Source organism: Haliotis rufescens, unplaced genomic scaffold (assembly GCF_023055435.1).
Source record: "Haliotis rufescens isolate VD_foot unplaced genomic scaffold, xgHalRufe1.0.p SCAF_50, whole genome shotgun sequence".
In the NCBI taxonomy this organism is placed as follows: Eukaryota; Metazoa; Mollusca; class Gastropoda; order Lepetellida; family Haliotidae; genus Haliotis; species Haliotis rufescens.
The window spans coordinates 2,216,718-2,241,667 of NW_025964224.1; the positions used below are offsets into that span (position 1 = coordinate 2,216,718).

Below are 24,950 nucleotides of genomic sequence, written 5' to 3' on the forward strand. Positions count from 1 at the left end.
CATACAAAGATATCAATTCATTGTGGGACATAATCAAATAATTGATCTAAAATTTGGATGTCATGCTGGTTGTCTGTGTTTTGAGAGGAAGGGTTCATATATTTGTTGTCTGGAAAGCCAGGAAATAAGTATGTTATATTTTCCAGAAAGATAATTAGGATATCCACAGTTGAGATGTTTTGAAGTAATTATTAAATACAACAGTGTATCAGCTCAAGACTATGTTGTCACATACTTTCTCAAGCACAACATTCTGAACTGTATACAGAATAAATCTAGCAATGGTTTCAACTGTGTATGTTTTTATTTTTTAAACTTCCAAGGATTCGAGAGGGCACAGGTGGCACGCAATTGGGACGATGACATGCATCAACCAAGTCAGCAAGCCTGACCACCCGATCCCCCTAGTCGCCTCCTACAACAAGCATAGTCGCTTTTTATGGCAAGCATGGGTTGCTGAAGTGCAACATTCTTGGACACGATGTTAAACCCCATTTCACCTCACCACCAAATTAATTATTTACAGATGTCCATGACAGGTTAAATACTCATTCGATTTGCAAATTTCTATGATTTTCCTTGCTCAAGTGGCATCATACCAACAGTGGAGTCCTGGTGGCTAGTCACGTTCACATATAAACTCACCGACAAAAGAAACGTGAATATTATGCACGTTGGTTAATATATGAAGAATTAATCATGTTCAAGAGATATTACATTGGTTCGATGCACAAACAAACAATGTTATGTGAATCGATGCTCATGACCACATCACATATGACGTCATAGATCCATGAATGAAAGCACCAATCTTCACGAGCAGGATTAGATGATTGGAAATCACGTGCAGCATATCATGATAAGAATCATCATGATTGATTGTTAGTTTTGTCATTAAGTGGTGCACATTCGAAACATCTCTTAACATACACAGAACTACAGATAAGCTGCTTATTTGCGTAAAATACCCCCCAAAACTATTCAAAACCCAATTACTTTCAATTAACTTGCGTACAGAAACGCATGCATTAAATGAACTCAATTGTTTAAAAACAGCTCACAAAAGTACCCAATGAAGCTATTTCAGCATGTGTACAACGGAGCCAATTTCCGAAACACAATTACAAGCTAGTTTACTTTCCGAGTTAAGCCTATATTTAGAACCGTTATATACATGTAAAACATTATTTCATTTTTTTTTATTTCTCAAAATGCTAACACATTTTGGGAAATGCCCGATAGGGTGATGAATAGATGAGTGGAAAAATATTGGTTACCCACTGAAAAATGTAATAACAATTAAAATAGAAACCTTTGAGTAAAATCTCAATTACTCAAAAAGTTATCTGGAGCTTTGACATATGCATGTTTCTACGGTCGGCGTTTCTTTTGGCAGTGAGTATATATGGGACAGCCTAGTGGTTGAAAGAAGAGTGCTAAAGACCTGGCCATGGTTCTATGGACAGGCACATTGCACAAAGCCCATATTTGGTGTCCATTGCAGTCACAAGACTGGACTTGCTGAAAGTTACATTCTACTTGAGTTTCCACACTGTCATGTTGTGATATAACTGAGAAATTAGAAACATGAAGGTGGGTTCGAATCCTGGTTCGCCACAATTCTGTTTTTTGGTTTCCCTGTACCACACCCTTGCTCGTGGATTTACCGAAGTGGGAAACGTGTTATGGCCTGCATCATTTCAGGCTTTCCTCCCACAAGAAGCTGACATGTTATATACATGTATAACTGGAATACTGTTGAAAGGGGCATTGTACCCAACTCACTCACATGTGGGAACTTTTAAAATATTATTTATTTTATTGGCAATAAAAACGACTGATGTGCAGGACTGAAAGTGATGCACTGATGCCTGGGAAACATACTGTTTTTTAGTCTAACAGATCTTAAAATGTTAAATTCCAAGAACTACTGATTATGACAATATTGCCACACCCTGATGGAGTAGGCTCCATGAATCAGCTTCACACCTCCCATGAGTGGAGGTGAGGTGAAATAGGGTTTAACGTCACGTCCAAGATTATTGCACTTACATATAGCGATGTGCATGCATGTGTGTGTATGTGGCTGCTTGTACTAGTCCGGACTGATGCCGATTTATAGTGCTAGCTCACTGAGATACCATGCCACAGTTTAACATGAATACCCCACTCAGACACAGTATACAGACTCCGAGCCGACCAGTCCTTGTTTTAGCTCCTAAATGCTGAGCGCCAGGCAGGGTAACAACAAGTACCATCTTTATCGTCTTCTGGTATGATGCAGCCGGGGATCGAACCCTGGACCTTCCACTCTCCTGGCGGACACTCTACCACCAGACCACAGAGGCGGTCCACACCTCTTTAAGTGATGAGCAGAAATGCACAAAGTCATCAAGTTTTCATTGTTTATTGTAATTTCCTTTTGACATGATGATGATAACTGGTACTGTTTTATTGGTAATGTAATAACCAGTAGTGATATCTGATGATGTTACAAACTGCACAACGTTCTGATGGCATTAGTACAAGTTTAATACAAATTGTTAGCAGTTGTTGAAATGAGAAAATTATATGCTCTTGCTCAAGTTAGACAGTGAATGTCCACTGACCAAGGCCATATCACGGCAGTTACACATTAAATGTACATGATCCACTTCTTCCCTAACAAGAGTTAACTCCCTTCCCTTCCCTTCCCTTCCCATGTGAGTTTGCTCCCCTTAATCTCCCTCATTGGCTGTTGTGACAATCTCCCCCTTTCCCTCCCCTCATGTTGATGTGACAGGAGTTCATTCCCCTTTATCCCCTTCATCGGCTGTAGTCACGGAGTCTCCGCCTTCCTCATCTTTGTCTCTTCGCTTCTTGCTCTTCCTGTGTTTGGATCGATGGTGGTCATCCTCGTCATCTCGGTGCTTCCTGTAAGCAGAGGAGGAAACATGTAGTTTGTTTGTTTGTTGTTTGATGTTGTTAAATGCCGCACTCACCAATATTCCAGCTATATGACGGCGGTCTTTAAATAATCAAGTCTGGATCAGACAATTCAGTGATTGACATCATGAGCATCGATCAACGCAATTGGGATATGATGACATGCATGAACCAAGTCAGTGAGCCTGACCACCCGATCCTGTTAGTCGCCTCTTACGACAAGCAAAGTCGCATTTTACTGCAAGTATGGGCTACTGACTACTTACAATGCTTACAATGCTTATCCCATCTGAAGAGAGAGTTGGGTTGAGTTATAACGGTGTAGGTATCCATGCTATTGTCTGGCTCTCACCTTCGTGTTCTGTGCTTATCGTCTCTATGACGAGAATCATCTCTATCAGTTGACCTTGACCTCCTCTTGTCTCTATCTCGGTCCCGCTCCCGCTCCCTACCCCTATCTCTTTCACGATAAGACTCTCGTTCCCGTTCTCTGTCGCCACGGTCTCTCTCTCGGTCTCGGTCTCGCTCACGGTCTCGCCAATAATTTTCCCTGTTAAGAAGAGAACATATTATATAGTGGGAAGCCTGCCTACCTCTAAGATGGTACTTCGTTGTCAGAGACTGTCCGGTATTCCTTTTAAACAATCTAGAAGCATGAAAAATATTCAAGATCATATTATATCAACTGATTTTCTTGTAACTGTTTGTTCTTAATGCAGCACTCAACAATATTCCAGATATTTGATGGCTGCCTGGAAATAATCAAGTCTTTACCACAGAAACATGTGATTGATAGACAACACCTTTTTGGGGTACGACCACATGCAATCAACTGAATCATTGGGTGTGGCAACCAAATCCATAGGGATCCCCCCCTTCTCCACAACTGATGATGATGACATTTTGTATGTGAGTGAGTGAGTGAGTATGTTTTTACGCCGCTTTTAGCAATATTCCAGCAATATCACGGCGGGGGACACCAGAAATGGGCTTCACACATTGTACCCATGTCGGGAATCGAACCCGGGTCTTCGGCGTGACGAGAGAACGCTTTAACCACTAGGCTACCCGACCGCCCCCATTTTGTATGTGCATGGCCTGCCATGATAACATGGTGATTTTGTTGTTAAAGTAAAATAAATAATGGTTTACATATCGGATGCACTCTTTAGTCAATATTTCGAATACTGGTAGTCAAAAATACTTGTGGTGTTAGTCTGAGGGAAGTTATTAACATTTTCATAACCTATGTATTTCAACATGTTCAAACATGCTCTTTTTCCCTATCGTGTTAAAAAGACAAAATTGTGTCTACCTTGTCATCTGTCAACTTCTAAGTAATGCCTATCAAACAATTCATTTTATATTAAGACATGCAAATGTGAAGGATAAGTCAGTTTTCCTAATTTTCTTACCTTCCGAACTCTGGTTCTGGGCTCCGGTCTCGTGCATGTCGGTCAGAATTGTACTTCCATCGGTCATCATAGCTGCAGGTGAGATACATAACCATGTAACCAGGACACAGAGAAGGACAGACATGTGGCACTGCACATCACCACTTGTGGATAATAACATACTGGCAAAGCATCAGCAGCTGGCCCCTGGCAGGACACCTCCCACTCGTGTTAGTTTACCCCACCCGGTACAAACAAGACTACAACATTGTATTGTGCAGAGCAATATGATAGGTTTGTTTGTTTGTTTGTTGTTTATCCCCACTCCAGAATATTCCAGCTATATGACGGCGGTCTGTAAATAATCAATTCTGGACCAGACAATCTAGTAATTGATGTCATGAGCATCGATCCATGCAATTAGGATATGATGACATGCATTGACCAAGTCAGCGAGCCTGACCACCTGATCCAGTTAGTCGCCTTTTATGACAAGCATAGTCGCCTTTCAAAATAAGCATAGTCGCCTTTTACGACAAGCATGGGCTGACTTGTTCTACCCTGGATCTTCATGGGTAGCAGTATGATAGGTCAACATACATCCTTTGTTCAAGATCACAAACTGACAACATTACATCATCTGAACAAGCGTATAGTTGACAAAGTCATCTATATCCCCCGCCTATTTTAACACACTATGGTCCCAAACCAGGTAACTGACCCAACATTTCTTAGCCCATGTCAAAATAGCTGCAATGGAAATTCTAAAATAAACATTTCTAAAACTCCTTAATATCAAATGGCACTAGTTCAGTATGTGCTTTATATATAGACATGCAATGTTTGGCAAGGAAATATTTAACAGTTTATTTGTTATACTCCTTAAGTAAACCAATCCTATATTAAAACTAAAATCCAACTTGTTGTCATGGAAACATAAACAATAAAAAATTCTAAAAGTGCTATATATCAAAAGGCACCAGTTCAGTATGTGCCTGGTAGACATGCAGAGTTTTGTAAGAAAGTATTTAACGGTTTTTGAGTTACGCTCTGGAAACGAACACCACCCCTGTAGAACCTAAGTCCAACTTATCATGCTTATTGCCATGGAAACGTGAAAAATAAAAATTTCTAAAATTCCTAAATAGCAAGAGGCACCAGTCCAGTATGTGTCTGGTAAACATGCAAAGTTTTTTCTTGAAAGTATTGAATCGGTTTTGAGTTATGCTCCGGAAACGAACAGCACCCTTATAGAACCTAAGTCCAACTTGTTGCCATGGAAACGTAAAAAATAAAAATTTATAAAATTCCTAAATAGCAAAAGGCACCAGTTCAACTCTACCCTATAGAACCTAAGTCCAACTTGTTGCAATGGAAACATTAAAAATAAAAATTTATATAAAATTCCTAAATAGCAAAAGGCACCAGTTCAGTATGTGTCTGGTAAACATGCAAAGTTTTGTAAGAAATTATTTAACGGTTTTTGAGTTACGCTCCGGAAACTAACAGCACCCTCATAGAACCTAAGTCCAACTTGTTGCCAATGAAACGTAAAAAATAAAAATTTATAAAAATCCTAAATAGCAAAAGGCACCAGTTTAGTATGTGCCTAGTAGACATGCAAAGTTTTGTAAGAAAGTATTTAATGGTTTTTGAGTTACGCTCCGGAAACGAACAGCACCCTTATAGAACCTAAGTCCAACTTGTTGCCATGGAAACGTAAAAAATTTTTTTTAGAAAATTCCTAAATAGCAAAAGGCACCAGTTCAGCATGAGTCTGATAGACATGCACAGTTTCGTAGAGAAATATTTAACGGTTTCTGAGTTATGCTCCGGAAACGATTTCAGGACGCACACACGCACACATGCACACACACACAGACAGATCCCATTTCTATATCCCCCGCCAACTTCGTTGGGGCGGGGGATAATAATAGTCGGACTTCTCTGCAGGATTAACATGTCAACTCTGAAAAAAGGATGTACAATGACACACAGTCAGTCATATCATGGCCGAGTGTCGCTCCCGGTCCTATTCTCCTACACACTTCTGACAACAAGGGGATTTATTCTGCCTTGGATACCCTCCACATGTCCTACCTTTGGAAGTTCTGGTGATGTCCTTCAGTGTAACTTGGAGTGAAGGTGTTGCTCTCATAGTTGAAGCCCGGAGGGGGGTGGCTGAAGGCTGAAGAAGAAATACCTTGAGTGAGTAAGTTGGGTTTAACGCCGCTTTTAACATTATTCCAGCTTGGACACAACTCCAAACAGGACTGCAGCAATAGCTTTCCAGGGGAACCGCTCGGCAATATTCCAGCTATATGACAGCGGTCTGTAAATCATCTAGTCTGGACCAGACAATCCAGTGATTGACATCATGTACGATGACGTGCATCAACCAAGTCAGCCTGACCACCCGATCCTGTTAGATGCCTCTTACGACAAGCATTGCCGCCATTTATGGCAAGAATGGGTTGCTGAAGACCTATTCTACCCCAGATCTTCACAGATCTACCATGTTGTCATATTGCTACTGAGCATTCATGCACAGATTACAAACACATTTTCGCCATCTTACAATCAACTCCACACATCTAGTTTACTTTACCAATGCAGATTTTAATAACTGCTTCAATATTATGACAAAATTAACCTGGCTATAGCATTTGCAAGTCTAGAAGTAGCCAATTCTTGAAACAACTCTTTTGATTTAATGATTCAAAACACTATCAGAATCATTTTGTAATATCACAGTTTGTTTCACTGACAGTTAATTACTACTAGTAGAGGATGAGGAATTGTCTTATTACATGTACGTTTTGCTTAAACAAAACTGAAAGGAAAAATTAGTTAACATTTCCAAACTATTCGTTAAATCCTGTTGGTTAAACTTTGTTTGAAAGGAGTTGACTGCATACACCAGTTATACAGCTCCTGCTATCATTTATCAATAAATCTACATCCGATATCTACATCGATCTATATCCTGGACAACTCACGATCATACTGCTCGGACCCATAGGGTGTCGGGAGAGGTACAGCGACACCTGGCGGAGGGGGCACGCCTGCAATGTAGACAGCTTGGGTACAGAGGCAGCACAGATATTAAAAAAGGCACAATTGATATTTCATAGAAATATCTTCAATAGATTAAATGAATCACAATTTTTATGGATAACAACTTCTTTAATAATATTGAAGTTGTTATACATATACATTATTCCAGTTATATCACGGCGTGTCAGCTTAATGTGGGAGGAAAGCCCGAAGTGATGCAGGTCTAAGACGTTTACTACTTCGGTGAAACCCACGAGCACGGGTATGGTGCTGACAAACCTAGAAACATAATCGGGGCGAACCGGGATTCGAACGCACAATCATAGCTTTCTGGCGTGCCCAAGGGACACAACTCTGCACAGCGAATCGCGGCGCCTTAGACGACTGGGCCACCCGTGCCCTCTCAGGAGCTGAGGATTACATTATCACCAAAGTTTAAGATGTACAGTTAACACATCTTAAACAGACTCATTACTCTACATCAGAGAGTGGTACAAGTCCTCTAGATAACATATCCAGGGTGAACCTGGCTTCGAACCCAGTCATGAGTTTCTGGAGTGCACAAGGGAATTTCAGCACTTCAGTCGACTGGGCCTCTCATGCCCCACTCAACATTAGAAACTGGCACAAGTCTCCTATAGTCTTGATAAGTAAAATTAGGATGAGGACATATAACGAAAGTGGATTCTACTTCTGCTCTTATAATTACCACAGCTTGTTTGGATGAAACACCCAGTAAAGTTACCACATATTCTTCAAAGATAAAATATAACCATTGATACCATGCAGAAATGCATTGGCACAATTGGATTTCCATGCAAATGTCATGTGTAGAATCCAAGCAGTGCTCCTGCTGGGAGAGCTGTCACCCTCACTTACCTGGTGGGGGCAGCCCCAGGGGTGGGGGCATCCCGGGTGGGGGCATGGAGTAGTCGGGCATCATTGGTGGCATCCCCGGTGGAGGTACTGATGGGGGCTGGAACTTGCGACTGAAAAGAAATGAAAGAGATTCAGTGAGTGAGTGAAGTTTGTCTCATGTCAAGGTTAATCTGGACCAGGGTGCCGTTGTACAAAACAACCTTAGAGTAAGTGAGTGAGTGAGTACATATGGTTGTAGTCCCTCTTAGCAATATTCCATCAATATCACAGCAAGGGACACCAGAAAAGGGCTTCACACATAGTACCCAAGTTGGGAATAGAACCCAGGTCTTCAGCATGAAGAGCCAACGCTTTAACCACTTGGCTATGTTAAGGTATGGGAGTTACGATCATCTGAGCGCGAAGATCGCTTTGTACAACGGCACCCAGGCAAATCACTGATTGAGAGCATAAGCACAATTCCCAAGCATCCGGGCACACTACAAAGCTATCAGCCAAGTCAAAAAGCCAGCTTAGTGATGCATATGCTTATACTGATCTATCTCTAGTTCTCATTAGGCCACAGGCAAATAACAACATCTGGCATGTGCATACAACATGCAACACATACTCCTATAACTATTCCGTAGCAGGGATAACTCTAGGGTGGGCTCTTGTGCTTTTAGCCCCTTAAATTTGAAAAAAGGTCCACATTTTCAAATACAATGGGGCATTTTAACATTGTGCTGTATGGGCAAGCGTGGGTGTACCTCTGGAATATATTAACTTTTCACATAAAGGGCCCATGTCAGAAAATACCTGGAGTGAACCCTGCTGTAGTGTCTCAGGGCCATTGGGGCTTATCTGATTCATGCATCATGATCAAAAGCTGGGAGGCGGGCTGTTTCCTGCGAGTGACCCCATCCTCATCCTAACACCCCCCCAGAGCCATGACATCCTCTATTGGCAACCAGTAATCAACGGTAACAATTTACACACATATATACTCTCTTATACCATACACGTCATGGAATAATTGATATAACTTAATGTGTCGACTCTTTGTTTTTCAGCTAAATTTGGTACTTATGATCTCGAAACTGTTGTTTAAGGTGTACTGTCATCAGAAGGTTTATTAACTTGTAACAAATGGTGAGCACCCATTGAACAAATCACTCAGCTGTTACATGAGATTAGAATCATCAACTTCTACTCAGCTTTCACTGATAAATGTTATTTGGATGCAATCTTGGTATCAGTAAATTTTCTTTTCCAACAGATTGTTCTAATCTTGTCTGTTCTGTGGTCCAAGCACTTAACAAGTGTACAGAGCTTTTGTTTGTTTGTTGTTTAACGCCACACTCAGCAATATTCCAGCAATTTGATGGCAGTCTGTAAATAATCGTGTCTGGACCAGACAATCCAGTGATTGACATCATGAGTATCAATCCATGCAATTGGGATAAACTGACATGCATCAACCAAGTCAGCGAGCCTGACCACCCGATCCCGTTAGTCGCCTCTTACAACAAGCACGTTTAGCTTTTATGGCAAGCATGGGTTGCTGAAGGCCTATTCTACCCCGGATCTTCACGGGTCTGTACAGAACTATGCAGAGAGACATATGTTTACGTAACAGAGCAACTTACTAGTCTGGAGTGACCCCTGTGACAGGTATGGAGCTGGGTGTGGGTCCTTGACCTGGGCGTCGGGAATCGTGGACTGTGCTACCAATCACGTCAATGGTACCTCCCATTTTTCTGTTTGGGGGCGGCTGAGCTTTTCTTAGTGAACTTGTTGTAGCTAAACCAAAGTAATGGGTAAGGTTGATCAGGAATACTTCTAAACATGACATACAATGTTTCAATTAATTGTCAGAGACCATTACGAATCTCACATGCTTGGCAGATAAGAATTAGTCACAATCAAAAGGAGTGAGTGAATGTTATTTGATGCCAGTCAGAAATATTAATGCTACATTTGTACAGCTTTGATATGATGGAATCTGGACAAGACAAGCCAGATGAAGCAGCATCCAGGTCCCATCAACAATGTCTGACATACAGTTTTAAGGGCAGTTGAGAAGAACACGAGGTTCTTTCAGCCCGGAAGTGATGGAAATCTGGATTAGGTCAATCTCATTCAAATCAGATCTTGGTTCTCGCTACTGCTAAACAAAGATCTGAGAACACCCCATTGTGCATCACGTCAGACCGACCTTGCGTGAACTTTGACTGACCAATGGAATGACTGACAAGAAGTCGACATTAGCCAACCAGAAGGCAGTTTTCTTGTCTTTAAGGCACTAATTTCAAATTAGCCACTATTCTTCGAAACATATTTTGACAAATTCTTGATTAAAAATTTGAAACCTGAACAAAAGAACATTCTAGAATGGCTAATAGATGGTCTAGATTGTATGGAATCAGTCGTTAAACTCTTAACTATCGTTCGGAATACCCCGTGTTAAAGTTTTTGAGGTTGCATGATGAGAAATCCCATTCCGACTGTCACTTTCATGATCTGGTAAATGACGCTCTGACTGGTCGGATGATTGGTCGGATGAAAGGTCATTCTGACATGCCCCCTAATGGGATGTCCTCAGATCTCTGTTTAGCGGTAGCAAGAACTAAGATCTGGTTTTCTTGAGATTGGGATTAGGTAGATTTTACTTGATCAGTTAATATGGTAAATTAGAGACTGCAAATCAGATAGAGATCTGGATTATTCAGTCTAGATTTGACGGATCCAGTGTATGTGGAATTACTATCATGTACAGCAGCTTACGTATGCTGGATCCAGTCTGTCCCGAGTCCTTGTCCCCGAGGCGACTGATGGGTTGACCAGAGCCAAGGTGAGAGTGGTGGGAGTGGCTGTCCCTGGACTGAAACACGCAGCACACCTACAGGTCTACCTCTGATATACTGACTGCACTGACACAAACACAGTCAGGCATTAGTTCATAGTCTCACATGATGAATGTAAAAATTCTAAATTTTATTGATGTGAATGCCATTATCTGCTTGTTGATTCAGACCAATTTCTGCTTGTTGATTCAGGTATGATAGACAAGATATCATCTTTGTCTTTGATACATCAGTTATGTTTCAGATTGTCCCGGGGCCATCAACCCTGTCAAAAAACTCTCCTTTTAGCAACATGGGTCCACTGGCCCTGTATCTTTATAACACCTGTCCCATTATTTTTCCCCAGTAGTGTGTTACCTTACCCACAAAAGCAATCTGAAGCTCAAAGTTTACCGTTTTTTTCAAAATAATTATTGCATATCAGGTTTATCATTTAGATGGTAGAAAAAAAGAAACACTGGTTTGGGTATGGCACACATTATGTTTGTTTGCTTAACGCTGCACTCAGCAATATTCCAGCTACATGACGACAGTCTGTAAATAATCAAGTCTGGACCAGACAATCCAGTGATTGACATCATGAGTATTGATCCACGTAATGGGATACGATGACATGCATCAACCAAGTCAGCGAGCCTGACCACCTGATCCAAATAGTCGCCTCTTACGACAAGCATAGTCGCCTTTTATGGCAAGCATGGGTTACTGAAGACCTGTTCTACCCCGGATCTTCAGAGATCGGCACACATTCTGAGATGATGCAGTAATAGCACAGTATCCCATAATAATATTATCCACATTGGCATGCTGACAGTAGGTATTACTGAATCATCACTGTGGCTGAAGCAAGCCTGATGATGTTACCTGTGACTTGTTGCCGAGGAGGGGCACGCCGTTCTCCAGACGTAGTCGTCGCTGTTTCTCGCAGTACTGCTGCCAGGTATCCTCATTGAAGCCGTAGTTGAAGTAGTCAGTTATGTCAGCACCTGGGCGTGGTCAGGGAGATGACAATGTGTACGCTGATGCATGTATGTTATAAGTGGTTTTTGCAGTCTGTGCTAAAAGCCTCATAACCAAACATGGGTCATTTGAATCCTTTTTTAGTGTTATTATTTTGAACATTATTATCTTAACATTAGGGCTGTTACGATTCACTGGCATATTCGGTGAATCGAACCATATCAATTCATATTGAATTTGTTATTCGTGGTCACAAGAATCAAATATTTACAAATATGCAGTCATGTGCATTTACATACCCTATACCTAAAATATCCATAAGAACATATTACATGCATAGATTTCTTTAAAGACAACACTCATATATTTAATTTGATAGTATTGTGGTCACTGGTCATTGTCGTATTTGAGCAGATGCTAGGACCTGGATAAGTGCAGTATGTAAATGCATAATATATTAAGAATTAACCAACCATGTCAAATAATTTATGTTGTTATTTATCACTGAATATAACAAATAACACATCAACTTCTAACTTGTTACTGTATTCGTGAATAAACATTTGTATTTGTTACCCTATATTCATAATACAAATCGTATTCGCCTCATAGCGTATTCATTGCAGCCCTACTGAACATACTAGACCAAACAGGCATTAACTAGACCTGCTGAACATACTAGTCCTGCTGAACATTCTAGACCAAACAGGCTTTAACTAGACCTGCTGAACATACTAGACCAAACAGGCTTTAACTAGACCTGCTGAACATACTAGACCAAACAATCTTTCACTAGACCTGCTGAACATACTAGACCAAACAATCTTTCACTAGACCTGCTGAACATACTAGACCAAACAGGCGTTCACTAGACCTGCTGAACATACTAGACCAAACAGGCTTTAAATAGACCTGCCGAACATACTAGACCAAACAGGCTTTCACTAGACCTGCTGAACATACTAGACCAAACAGGCTTTCACTAGACCTGTTGAACATACTAGACCAAACAGGCTTTAAATAGACCTGCCGAACATACTAGACCAAACAGGCTTTCACTAGACCTGCTGAACATACTAGACCAAACAGGCTTTCACTAGACCTGCTGAACATACTAGACCAAACAGGCTTTCAATAGACCTGCTGAACATACAAGACTGAACAGGCTTTCACTAGACCTGCTGAACATACTAGACCAAACAGGCTTTTACTAGACCTGCTGAACATACAAGACCGAACAGGCTTTAACTAGACCTGCTGAACATACTAGACTGAAGAGGCTTTAACTAGACCTGCTGAACATACTAGACCAAACAGGCTTTCACTAGACCTGCTGAACATACTTGACCAAACAGGCTTTCACTAGACCTGCTGAACAAAATTAGAACAAACAGGTCTTCACTAGACCTGCTGAATATACTAGACCAAACAGGTCTTCACTAGACCTGCTGAACATACTAGACCAAACAGGCTTTTACTAGACCTGCTGAACATACAAGACCGAACAGGCTTTAACTAGACCTGCTGAACATACTAGACTGAACGGGCTTTAACTAGGCCTGCTGAACATACTAAACCAAACAGGCTTTCACTAGACCTGCTGAACATACTAGACCAAACAGGCTTTCACTAGACCTGCTGAACATACTAGATCAAACAGGCTTTCACTAGACCTGCTGAACATACTAGACCAAACAGGCTTTCACTAGACCTGCTGAACATACTAGACCAAACAGGCTTTCACTAGACCTGCTGAACATACTTGACCAAACAGGCTTTCACTAGACCTGCTGAACATACTAGACCAAACAGGCTTTCACTAGACCTGCTGAACATACTAGACCAAACAGGCTTTCACTAGACCTGCTGAACATACTTGACCAAACAGGCTTTCACTAGACCTGCTGAACATACTAGACCAAACAGGCTTTCACTAGACCTGCTGAACATACTAGACCAAACAGGCTTTCACTAAACCCAGGTCACTTATCCACTGCCATTTCAGACACATATATCTGACATGATAAACTCCATGTTACATCAACAGCACAGTTCCAAGACAAGGACAAGAACTCTTACCAGGGTTTCTCCAGGGTTTGTCTTCAGCTGAGAGACTGTCAATATCAAACTCAAACGTTGGAACTCCATTGACTGTGCCCTGGGCTTCCAGATCCATCCCTTTCCCCGGCACCACCGTCTTCTGTGCTCCTGCCACTCCTGCAATCACAGTCAGGGGGGATCCATGTGACATCATGGTTTTGAAAGATAAAAAACTGAACATGTTTTCAAAGAACTAAATAGGAACAGTATTTTGAACTAGTGATTATTGTGTCAAAACAGTGAGCAAGATAATGGAGAAAGAGGATTTAAGAGACGGAAGTAGCTACTCACCTGCTCCAGGCTTTTGGTAGCCGCTGCCACTCTTAAACAGGTTCCGGGGAGTTCTGATAAATACCAAGCATGTCATACTTCAACAACGTCTGAACAACATTTGTTCAAAGACTTGAAGAGAAAAGTCATTCTTTCAAAACAATTCTTTATCCCAAAATCTTTTCAAAATAAAAATATAATGAGACAAATTTAATCCTGCCTTCTTTTCTACATGGATTAGGCACATAGGATTCAAAACATAATGCAGACGAAAACCTGGTAAAAAGTTAAATCAAGACTTAGGTTTAAGCACAGTCTTGGTAGTCCACTGCCATTGCAACCATCAATAAAACCATTTTCTCTTCCATAGGCGAAAACTAAATATTGCTAAATACTCTACATAATAAACATATCATTTAGCACTCATCTGTGACCATGAAAGTCATATTTCCATATAAAATCAAATTAAACCTAATCAGTTATTATTAAATAACCTTGATTACAGCATAACATTACAAATGTGGTCCATCAATTATCATTTCTTCAAGGACAATATAAAGACAGATGAATCAACAACAACATACTCTGTGACGGTCCACTGTTTGATGTCGCCGATGGTGACTTGGACATTGTCATCATCATCGGAATCGTCGTCATCATTCTTTGCCTGTGCTTCTTCCTCACCACTCTGAAGTCACAGATAAGGGTAGGAGTAAAAATGTTGATGAATTTGTGATAAACTGACAAACACAATTGTATATCATAATTTCACTCAGCCTAACTTACAGTACAGAAGTTTTACATCACGTGTGTTTACTCTCTTATTCAGAAACAGAATACCTTACTTCTAGCACTTTCCTGAATTGTATCTTGACTCCACTGGCTTTAATAGGTTCCACAATCTTCTGTCCAATTTGACTAAGGGTGCTCCTGACATTCTAATTTGAAGGTTTGAACTGTCTCTCATGACATGTAATCTGCACTCGTTGAGTGTTTATAGATTTTTAAGGAAAAAACTAACCAGCAAGATGATCAATATAACTTTTTTTAATATCTGACTAATGCAGTTGTTTGACCAAAATTGTTTGAAATTCAGGATGAAAGTCCACGCCGCTTGACATAAAGGTAAATGTAAACAAATCTAGGGGTCCTCGGATATGAAATGCCTTAAGTTGTACTATGGCCAAAAACCTCAAGGGCCCCTCCTCCACCCCCCCCCACAAGACATCCCTTATTTTGGACACAACCACCACGTGACCCAACTCACCATCTCCCCTTCTTCCTTGTCTTCTGGTTTCTCGGACCCATCTCCATCACTTTTCTTTTTCTTCTTCTGGCCATCCCTGCAACAAACACACAGATATTTCATATATCAAACCTTAAATGTCAGTGAGTGAGAGCTAAGTGAGCTTGGTCCGCTTTGAAGAGTTTATTACATGTAGTTATATTATGACATAGTCAGCTTAAGGTGGAAAGAACTTCTATGCAGCGAGTTCTCAATTCTCTATAAACGTTCAGTTTTCAGATCTTACAAAAATTAGTGTCAGAAAATTAACTGGACATCCAGAGGGTTAACAATGTCAAAGATCATTTCAGTTCTGTGACTATTTCAGTCTATTCAATGTCCATTCATCTCTCAGAATCTGTACAGCTGGGGTATGCACTGCAGTTCAGGGCCTAAACGTGAAGTGCACTTCTCACCACTCTACAAAACCAGTGTTAGAAATTGGCACTTGTCCTATATAGTCCTTGACAAACTGCCCAGAAGTTAAGGCATCATAAGGACTAGTAGAAATTTGCCATGTTTAAGGGGTTTGATATATGATATCATAAGGACTAGCGGAATAAAACCGTTAGTTTCTACCGCTGAAAACCAAACCATACTTACTTCTCAGGATCTTTCTGTTCTTTGTTTTCATCTGTAAAAAAACAAGAAGAAAGTTAGACTTATTTGTAAATGTATTCCTTTCGTTATGCACTCTTCATAACCTCAATTATCAGCTGGTTATACTGCTTGAGTTGTCTGTACATTATGTACTGTTAAACAAACTGAAAACTGAACAAGCTGATCCACATAATCGGCACAGTCAATAATAGGTCATGTGCACTGTGTCACACTCCACTGCAGTTGACTGTTCAACATGTTCAATGGAAAGACCTCAAATGCAGAATACCAACTGTCCCAAAAACATGATGTTCACACCGATATTTCTTAACATGCTTAAGTTTCAATTTGATTCAACATTTCTGTTTTCCAAAGAGAAATTATTGTACCTGATTAATTCTGGCTGTAGTGCACTTACTGGGCGCTCCTTTTCAGATTTCAATTAGTGAGTCACGTTGCAAGTTTGAAGCTAAGCAAACTAGTTCATCTAATTAGCCAACATCTTACCATGGACGCTGTCACAAATAAGTAGTACTTATTTACAAAGTCATCATCACCTGATTGTTTACCTTTATGCCCAGTAGCTAATATTTTCTTGAAATGTGAAATTTGATACAAATTGTTTTGTTTCCTCAAATTACACTAGATGAATTCATTAAAAGAGATAGCTAACCCACACCATACCTGACAACTAACCCTAAGGATCGTAAAGGGGGCTTGATCTGCAAGTTGTGCCCAACCCTAAGGACTGTAAATAGGTGTTTCATCGGAAAGGGGAACAAACCCTATGGATCGTAAAGGGAGCCCAAAGGCTAAGGATAAAGTTTGGGGTTGCCTTCCCGAGAGTCGCAAAGGGGTCCTACACTCTAGACATGACCTTACACCTTGTAGAGCGCCAGACATGCCAGACAGAGACAATTAGCGCTATATGAGGTGCGCCTTGTAAACGAGAATGTTGCTGAAAGTTGATATATGCTCGTCCAAAACTCAAAACGATGTGTCAATAGTAGAAATCACATATATGGCTGTCATTAATAATCGACACGAGGGATACGACCGTAAACAACCGTCAGAAATTGTTAGACGTTCCTACAATAATGATTTCTCACAGGAAAATTCAGGATGTTTTCTCTGTTGTCTTATCGTTCTCGTTGGTTTGTTGTGTCACATGTCTTGTTATCCAGCACGCTAAAAAATATTGGGTATGGGCCCATGTAATTAATTGGAATCGGACACAAAATAACGAATGAGCATCATGCAATTTATATGTCGTAGAAACTTGAGACAGGTTAAACTAGGACAACTTACCACCATAAAGCCATGTTTCATCGTCTTCTGCCGGTGCAGCTCCCGGCGCCGGTACTGCCGCAACTTCGGCCATTTTGAAATTATGGAATTGTTTACTTTCGTATCTTGATTGAAACAATACTTTCTTCGAATTTATAACTTATAGAAATTTTGTACGAAGGATCTGCTTACATCTACATATATTATGAGTGATTTTGATGTAGCCCCTTGAAAGAAGATACTTAAATGACATAAACTGATTTACGAAAGCTAAATTGAACATTTTCTGACATACTGGCATTGTCAAAATGGCCGCGTCCATGAACAGGTACTTGTGATGTCTCTGAAGTCCTTGAACGATTTATATTTTGCATATTAGTCTAGCCGCTGTAGTGTCATTGACGACAGTCAACGGATTTGAGTTGGGCAATGTTTTTTCTGTCCTAGTTTATACTTGTACGACTCTATAACTCATCGCAATAAATTAAACAAACCAAAAAAGTATTAATAATAATCTCGGGCCGTGTCAGTGCACTGATTTCACAGCAGCTAATGTGACGTAGGATCTGACAACTACAGTGACATGCGGTAACAATGTAGCTTACTACAGTGCTAATTATCTAACCATGGATCTAGGGCTGGGACGGGGAGTAGTGCACTTTACCGGTCGCACTTTTTCAGATCCAATTAGGCCTAGCGCTGTGGGACTGAAGATTTATCTTTACACATACCCACAGATAAAAGTCAGAAAGAATGCATGCATAGTCAGAAAGAAATGCGAACATTAGCGACTTGTAGTGTCACCAACATGACCAAGGAGTTTTGTTGTTATGGTCATTAAACAATATATGATGCGACAAACCATGGGTCAGGGTAGCCTTGTGGGTACCCAGGTCCTACTCAGGACGTGCTGGCAAAGTGAGTTCCATCCTCCAATCAGCAGTAATTGTACTCCGAAAAAGTGCACCTTGTAAAGTGCATTACTCCCGTTGCCACAAAGTGGTGATCTGCTGGTCAAAACGAAAGCAGAATATTTGGTGAATAGAAGGTGAAAATGTGTTTTTGGTGAAAAACATGAAAACTTGACAGAGGTACTAGACTGGCTGGTAGGAAATCTGGGTAAGAGAGTGTTCTGCCACGTGATTGGTGTCACATGACCTCAGTCATTTATATTGTAATCTAGGCTTTGATAAGCACTGGCTCCTAATCCAGTCAAGCTCGCAAATTAGTATGTTGTTACTCATCAGTAAGAAAAGCACACAAGGTTTCTCTCCAATTTCCCTCTAATAAAAACTGAAGCCAGTTATTCTGTGCAACGCTTGGGTCGTTGTCCTTGCTGTGGGAGGCGTATTGCATGATTTAAGAGCACCCAGAACCGCTGACGTACTGGTCCTTTACATGGATTCAAGGGCTAAGGATAGTGTTAGAAAACACCTATCTACTCGACATGACAAAGCTGAATCAATGATCAAAGAGGCAAGCAACATCAGTTGAGCACAATAAAACTGCCCGGAAGTGCAGTGTTGCAAAGTGCTGACGTAAGGAACCTTGTTCATTCAGTCATTCACTTTCAAGTTGCGGTTCAAACTTGTCCTTGATAAACCTCTTCATGTAGCCTTTAGTCTTGTTAGACTGGACAGAAAGATTCCAAGCAAAAGTTTTGGAATATATTCAAACACAAACCTCTACAGACAAATTTTACGAGTCTTTGAAGCTTAGCTAGATGCATGTTATTTTTGTTGGTCCAAAAATAATTTGTAACTGGTGTAGTTTAGTCCTAAAATTAATGAGAACAAGCTTCACTGAGATATATATATATCAAGACACTGAACAAGCTTCACCATGTTTACAAACTGAAGTGAACCTTGATTTCATGTTAATTTGATAGGTGCGTTTGTATTGTCAACTTAAATTATTAGATTATCTCCAATGTAAGCTGATTAACCCATTTTCATAATAAACATTTGTGTGACTTGTTTGAGTGCTATTCTTGTCAGTTTGTTGGTTCGCTGTCACTTTTAGCATCTGGTTATATACAGGCTAATTCAAGCAGGATGACTGAGAGTTTCAGTATTGTTGCCTATAATTCAAATTTATATTCCATTATTAACATGATGTTATTTTATATTATTTGTAGGCTTGCAGTGTCATTGTGCAGGTATGTTCAAAGAAGACTCTCCTATCACAAACTGGCACCTGATCCTAGACTACCAATAACCAGAAGCATGTCCTGCCGTGCTGCCGGACCAGAGGGTGCTAGACACCTCCTAGAACAGAGACTATCCTATCAGCTGACATGCTTGGTGAAGCTGACACGGCAGCTGTCTGGGACTTGTTGCTGTCAGGCCAAGAAGGTATCGGCACCTCGAGCTGACCTCAAAGCAGACAATGAGGTCTTGGTGTTTGACATGACAGGGATGCTGATTGGGAAGATGACAGTATCTCAGGCTGAGGAGCTGGCACACAAGGAAAGTCTCAAGCTTGTAGACATGGGGCCCAACCAGGACAAAGTGTTATGTTTTAAACTTATGACAGGGAAGGAGCTCTATAAAGAATCAAAGAAAACCAAGTCTGTCAAGTCAAGCAGGACAGGTGAAAAGGAGTTTGTGATAACAGTGAAGATAACCGATCACGACCTAGGCGTCAAACTGAGACATGTGCAGGAGACGCTGCAGAAAGGCAGACATGTGAAGATCACACTGAAAGAGAAAGGGAGGATGGAAGAGGTGATTGTCAGTTTTGAGAATTTATTAAATAGACTGTTGTAGTGGCCATCTTTAAAATCAAATTAAAATTGGTGTGGTAAAAAATTATCATTTCCAGTATTGATTTTAAGGATGACATTGTGTTCGATTTTAAAAATGACATTATGTTTGATTTTAGGAATGACATGTTTGATTTTAAGAATGATGTTACGTTTGAGTTTAAGAATGACATTGTTTGATTTTAAGAATGACATTATGTTTGGTTTTAAGAATGACATGTTTGATTTTAAGAATGATCAGATGACAGTGTTTGAGTTTCATGATTTTATGAAAGTCATTGTATTTGAGTTTATTATTGTCATAGTTTATGGTTTGAAAGTGTCATGGTGAAGTATGAAATGGGACCTCTGACACATGATATAATGCTATTTATTACCTACGAGGGAAAACATATTGGGGCTCATTATGTGTGTCCTAGGGTCACATCACAACAGTGTATTGTTTCCGTCACCCGGAGGCATTGCTGACGTCATTCAAAACTTATTGTGACGTGAGGCTGGAATGACGTTACACTAGAAACGACGTCATAGCTGAAGATTGTTGACGTCATTCGACAAATTGTGGATCTGCTGCTGTTGTGACTGGCTGTCCTTATAGGTTAACACTAAAATTTGTCTCAGTACATAGACATCTTCTTCAGTAATAAATAGAACATTATATTCATGTTCATGTCATACCATGTTTACGGACCCGTGAAGATTCCGGGGTAGAATAGGTCTTCAGCAACCCATGCTTGCCGTAAAAGGCGACTAAGGGGATCGGGTGGTCAGGCTCGCTGACTTGGTTGATGCATGTCATCGATCCCATTTGTGTGGATCGATGATCATGATATTAATCACTGGATTGTCTGGTCCAGACTCGATTATTTACAGACTGCCGTCATATAGCTGGAATATTGCTGAGTACGGCGTTAAACAACAAACCAACCAACCAACCAACCAACCAACCATGTTTACGACACTCATGCCTAAATTCCGGTATTTTGCTTTGTCTTGATCAGGAAATATCAGAATATAGACACTCGTGTCGTAGACATAGTATGACGTGAACACTCACATCATTTCTCTACATCTGATGCTTCAGGCTGAGGTGAACCGACTACAGAGTCAGCTCCTGGGGAAGATATCGGACAGCGTGCAGGAGATCGCCATCGTCAAGAACGCCGTCAGAACAGCCAAGTTCTGCAAAGTTTCAATAGTTCCGAAGGAGGAAGCACATCAAGATGTCTGATTCTGTGGATTGTGTCGATCTTTATATATAAAACAAAACATTGAGAAGAGAAGATGCATTCATGTTTCTGATGAAGACAGTTGCTGAATTTTATTGACGTTATTCCTCTGACCACTGGTTGCATTATTTTTGGTAGACTAGTGGTCAAGACATGTGTATGTCATGCTAAGAGCAAGATCTTTTTCCCCAAATATGTACCCATTATGAAGCCCATTCTTGGCATGCTCCACTGTCAAAGTGAATGAAATAATACCAAGCGTGAAGTAAAACCATATTTGTTCACTCACTGCCAAAATATTTTCTACTTTGGTGATAAAACGGACTACAGTATTTCAAATAATTACCGTATTGATATCAAGGGGTTCTGCCAGGGTGCCAAGTGTGGAACTGAACTAACAAAACAGACTGTAAGTGTACACGATTCTGAGAAGCTTTTGTGGGTCTAAACACCTTCAGCTAAATCCAACTATCCAGAGTTCATTTGGGAACATTTGTGTAAGACAGTTTTGTACTTTTCCGTGTAACCTTTCACCAGTCACAGACTGTCACACATTGAGTGGCCACGTACATCAGCAGCCACAGATACTAATGTATACAAGGAGTGAACGTGTGTGGGTCATGGCAGATCATTTATACAGATCTGTCTTCATTATAGTTTACCAGACGTTATCCCATAGATAAAAAACATAAGTAATTCAGAGTTTGATCTACTCTATAACATTTGTTTATATCGTAGTAAAGATTTGTAAAATCTAAAAACATTCATCCTGTTCAGCTTTCTTGAAAAAAATCCAGTTTTCTGTTACATGCTGTGTCATGAAAATGATAGTTAAAAGTGCTTCCTTGGAGAGTATGTTCCTTTTTAAGCATTTTTTAGACATCACCCACACCCACAAAAATAAAAGAAAAGAAAAATGTTTACATGTTCAGAAAGAAAAACATATATCATACTACCCATTGCACCCCAAGTCCCTCGCTCTGCAAACTAAAAGAAGTAACTTTTTTAACAACAATCTTTTAAAATGCTTTTAATGGAAACTACTTAGCTCACAGCAATGATGTTTTAAAACTTGTAGGTTTCGGGTACATGTATTTGTCTTAAGGATGTCTACTGAACGTGTGATCATGTATTTCAAGTCACCTTTGTTATACCTCTATTAAGAATCTTGCAATGCCATTGGTTATTCGGTACCACATGATGAAACAATACATTTCAGTGGAGACCCCCCCCCCCCAAATCATGATTGACACTGACCTCGAATATTGACTCGTCACATGATCAGTATTGACCTATCACATGATATATTGACTCGTCTGCTAGAAAACAAGATGGCGTCTGGTACTAACATTTCACGTTTCGCAGCTAAGTTACTGTAATCAAAGACATATATACCGTATTTTCTTGAGTATAGTGTGCATCCATGTATAATGTGCACCCCACCCTTAGCGGATTCAGTATTTTGAAAAAACAAAATTCGAATGTCAAGCACAGAACAAAATTACACCGTAGATCTAGATCTACCCCTTCAGCGAATTCCGGTAAACAAATGTAGATATATACGGCTTTGGTGTAACCAAACAGAGGACAGTTTAAAGGGTTCATAACCATTAACGAGAATTTAGGTATGACAGTTCGATTTGATTACTCTTCACGAGATCAACATGCAAAAACAAGGACCCTCAGACCCGACCCCTTTGGCAGTGTGATCAGACCTTGGTCTGTGGTTTCGGTCTGGTCAGACCACCTCGGGTCAGGTCATCGGGTCCTTGTTGTCACATACTGACCTCGTCAAAGGTAATTATTTGTATAATGTGTTTATCCCATGGTTTGGAATAAAGTACCTGCCGTTACTTGAGAGAAGCAGATAATCAACTCATATTGTCACCTTCTGTGTAAGTGTGTATGTCTCCTAGTAACAAACTTGTTTTAATATGTTAACCAAATTTGGATGCACCTTTAAGAAAACATTAAAACTGAATATGTTGAGCAATTAGAAACTTTAGGAATATTTGAAGTGACAAGAATACATTTTACGAGGACACGAAAACCATTGTACATCGCAGCTGGCGGAGTATTCACAAAATCATAAATGCAAACACCCAAGTTCAGAAATACGATGTGGTTTCACAGCTTGAATAAGGAACCAAGTGTTATCGGAAAGTATGGTGGCTTTTTCTCAATACTTTATGTTTGTGTTAATTCGGTGTGTGAATCCCTGTCATGGATGATGGGGAATATTTCATGTGCAGGTTATCTAGGGTGTAAGGCTATTTGATGCATGTGTGTTGAAATGTAGGGGTATTTCCTCAATTAAAGATATTTTTACTAAATACATTGTTATGTTTTTTGTCATCATTGAATTCAACTAGCGATTCAACAGACCCGTGAAGATCCAGGTTAGAATGTAAGAGGTGACTATGCTTGTTGTAAGAGGCGACTAACAGGATCGGGTGGTCAGACTCGCTGACTAATGCATGTCATCGTATCCCAATTGCGTATATTTGTGCTTATGATGTCAGTCACTGGATTGTCTGGTCCAGAATTGATTATTTACGGACCGCCATCATATCACTGGAATATTCCGGAGTGGGGATAGACCACAAATAAACACTATTTATAACTTGAGGCATTGGCGGCCAAGTCGTCACAGTTGTCACAATTTGCTGTGCAGAGTTGCATCCCTTAGCTGTCCCAGAATCAAGTTTCTCACAGCATGCCTTCGTGCCACTCCCGGCAACACAATATAGAGAGTTCCCTGAATGGGCTGTTGCTGTGAGGAGCTTGTGTCACAATCTGAAGATGGGTGGTTCACTTCCACTAGTTGCCCTGATCCTAAATCTTAGACTGTTGCTGTGAGGAGCTTGTGTCACAATCTGAAGATGGGAGGTTCACTTCCACTAGTTGCCCTGATCCTAAATCTTAGACTGTTGCTTCCATACACATGCACTTGGATTTCACCTTAGTGGTAAACGTGTGGGACTTGCATAACGGGTGGCTTTTTATCTCATTAAGCTGACATTGTGTGATTTAACTGAAATACTGTTCAAAAGCGGCGTTACCTGTGAAGATCTGGCGTAGAATTGGTCTTCAGCAACTCATGTTTATCTAAAGAGTACAGCAGTAAACAAAATTAAAAAATCAAAGCACTTCAAACACTGTCAGACCTCAGTGGGGATTTCAGGGTAGAATAGGGAGTGAGTACACCATGCTCACATTACCAAGCTCCACTGTCCGGCCCTGAGTTGATCATAAATCATCTTCCCGAGGCAAGAGAGTTAACTGACTTTATAAATCCAGTTTCCACTCTTGCCAAACAAGGCTGGAATTCCTGGGCTCGACTGTAGCGCCACC

General features: G+C 40.4%; 2 protein-coding genes across 3 annotated transcripts; one reads left to right on the plus strand and one right to left on the minus strand.

Moving 5' to 3' along the window:
- Nucleotides 1-2,391: 2,391 nt before the first annotated feature.
- Nucleotides 2,392-17,721, minus strand: LOC125374031 (pre-mRNA 3'-end-processing factor FIP1-like). The gene is made up of 15 exons (XM_048384727.1): nt 17,625-17,721; nt 16,320-16,350; nt 15,699-15,774; nt 15,016-15,119; nt 14,453-14,505; nt 14,141-14,278; nt 11,966-12,087; nt 11,022-11,118; nt 9,884-10,037; nt 8,256-8,365; nt 7,319-7,384; nt 6,420-6,507; nt 4,341-4,412; nt 3,278-3,475; nt 2,392-2,913 (listed from the first exon to the last, which is right to left on the minus strand). The coding sequence occupies exons 1-15, from the start codon at nt 17,695-17,697 to the stop codon at nt 2,787-2,789; spliced, it is 1,509 nt and encodes a 502-aa protein (XP_048240684.1). The 5' UTR covers nt 17,698-17,721; the 3' UTR covers nt 2,392-2,786.
- A 174-nt stretch (nt 17,722-17,895) lies between these two features.
- LOC125374032 (translation initiation factor IF-3-like) lies at nt 17,896-23,929 on the plus strand. 2 transcript variants are annotated; one of them, XM_048384728.1, is made up of 3 exons: nt 17,896-17,931; nt 19,741-20,329; nt 21,452-23,929. In XM_048384728.1, exons 1-3 carry the CDS (start codon nt 17,912-17,914, stop codon nt 21,596-21,598), a joined length of 756 nt encoding a protein of 251 aa, XP_048240685.1. In that variant the 5' UTR covers nt 17,896-17,911; the 3' UTR covers nt 21,599-23,929. The 2 variants fall into 2 exon arrangements, with proteins under 2 accessions (XP_048240685.1, XP_048240686.1); XM_048384729.1 differs by lacking the exon at nt 17,896-17,931 and adding an exon at nt 17,945-18,722.
- Nucleotides 23,930-24,950: the final 1,021 nt, after the last annotated feature.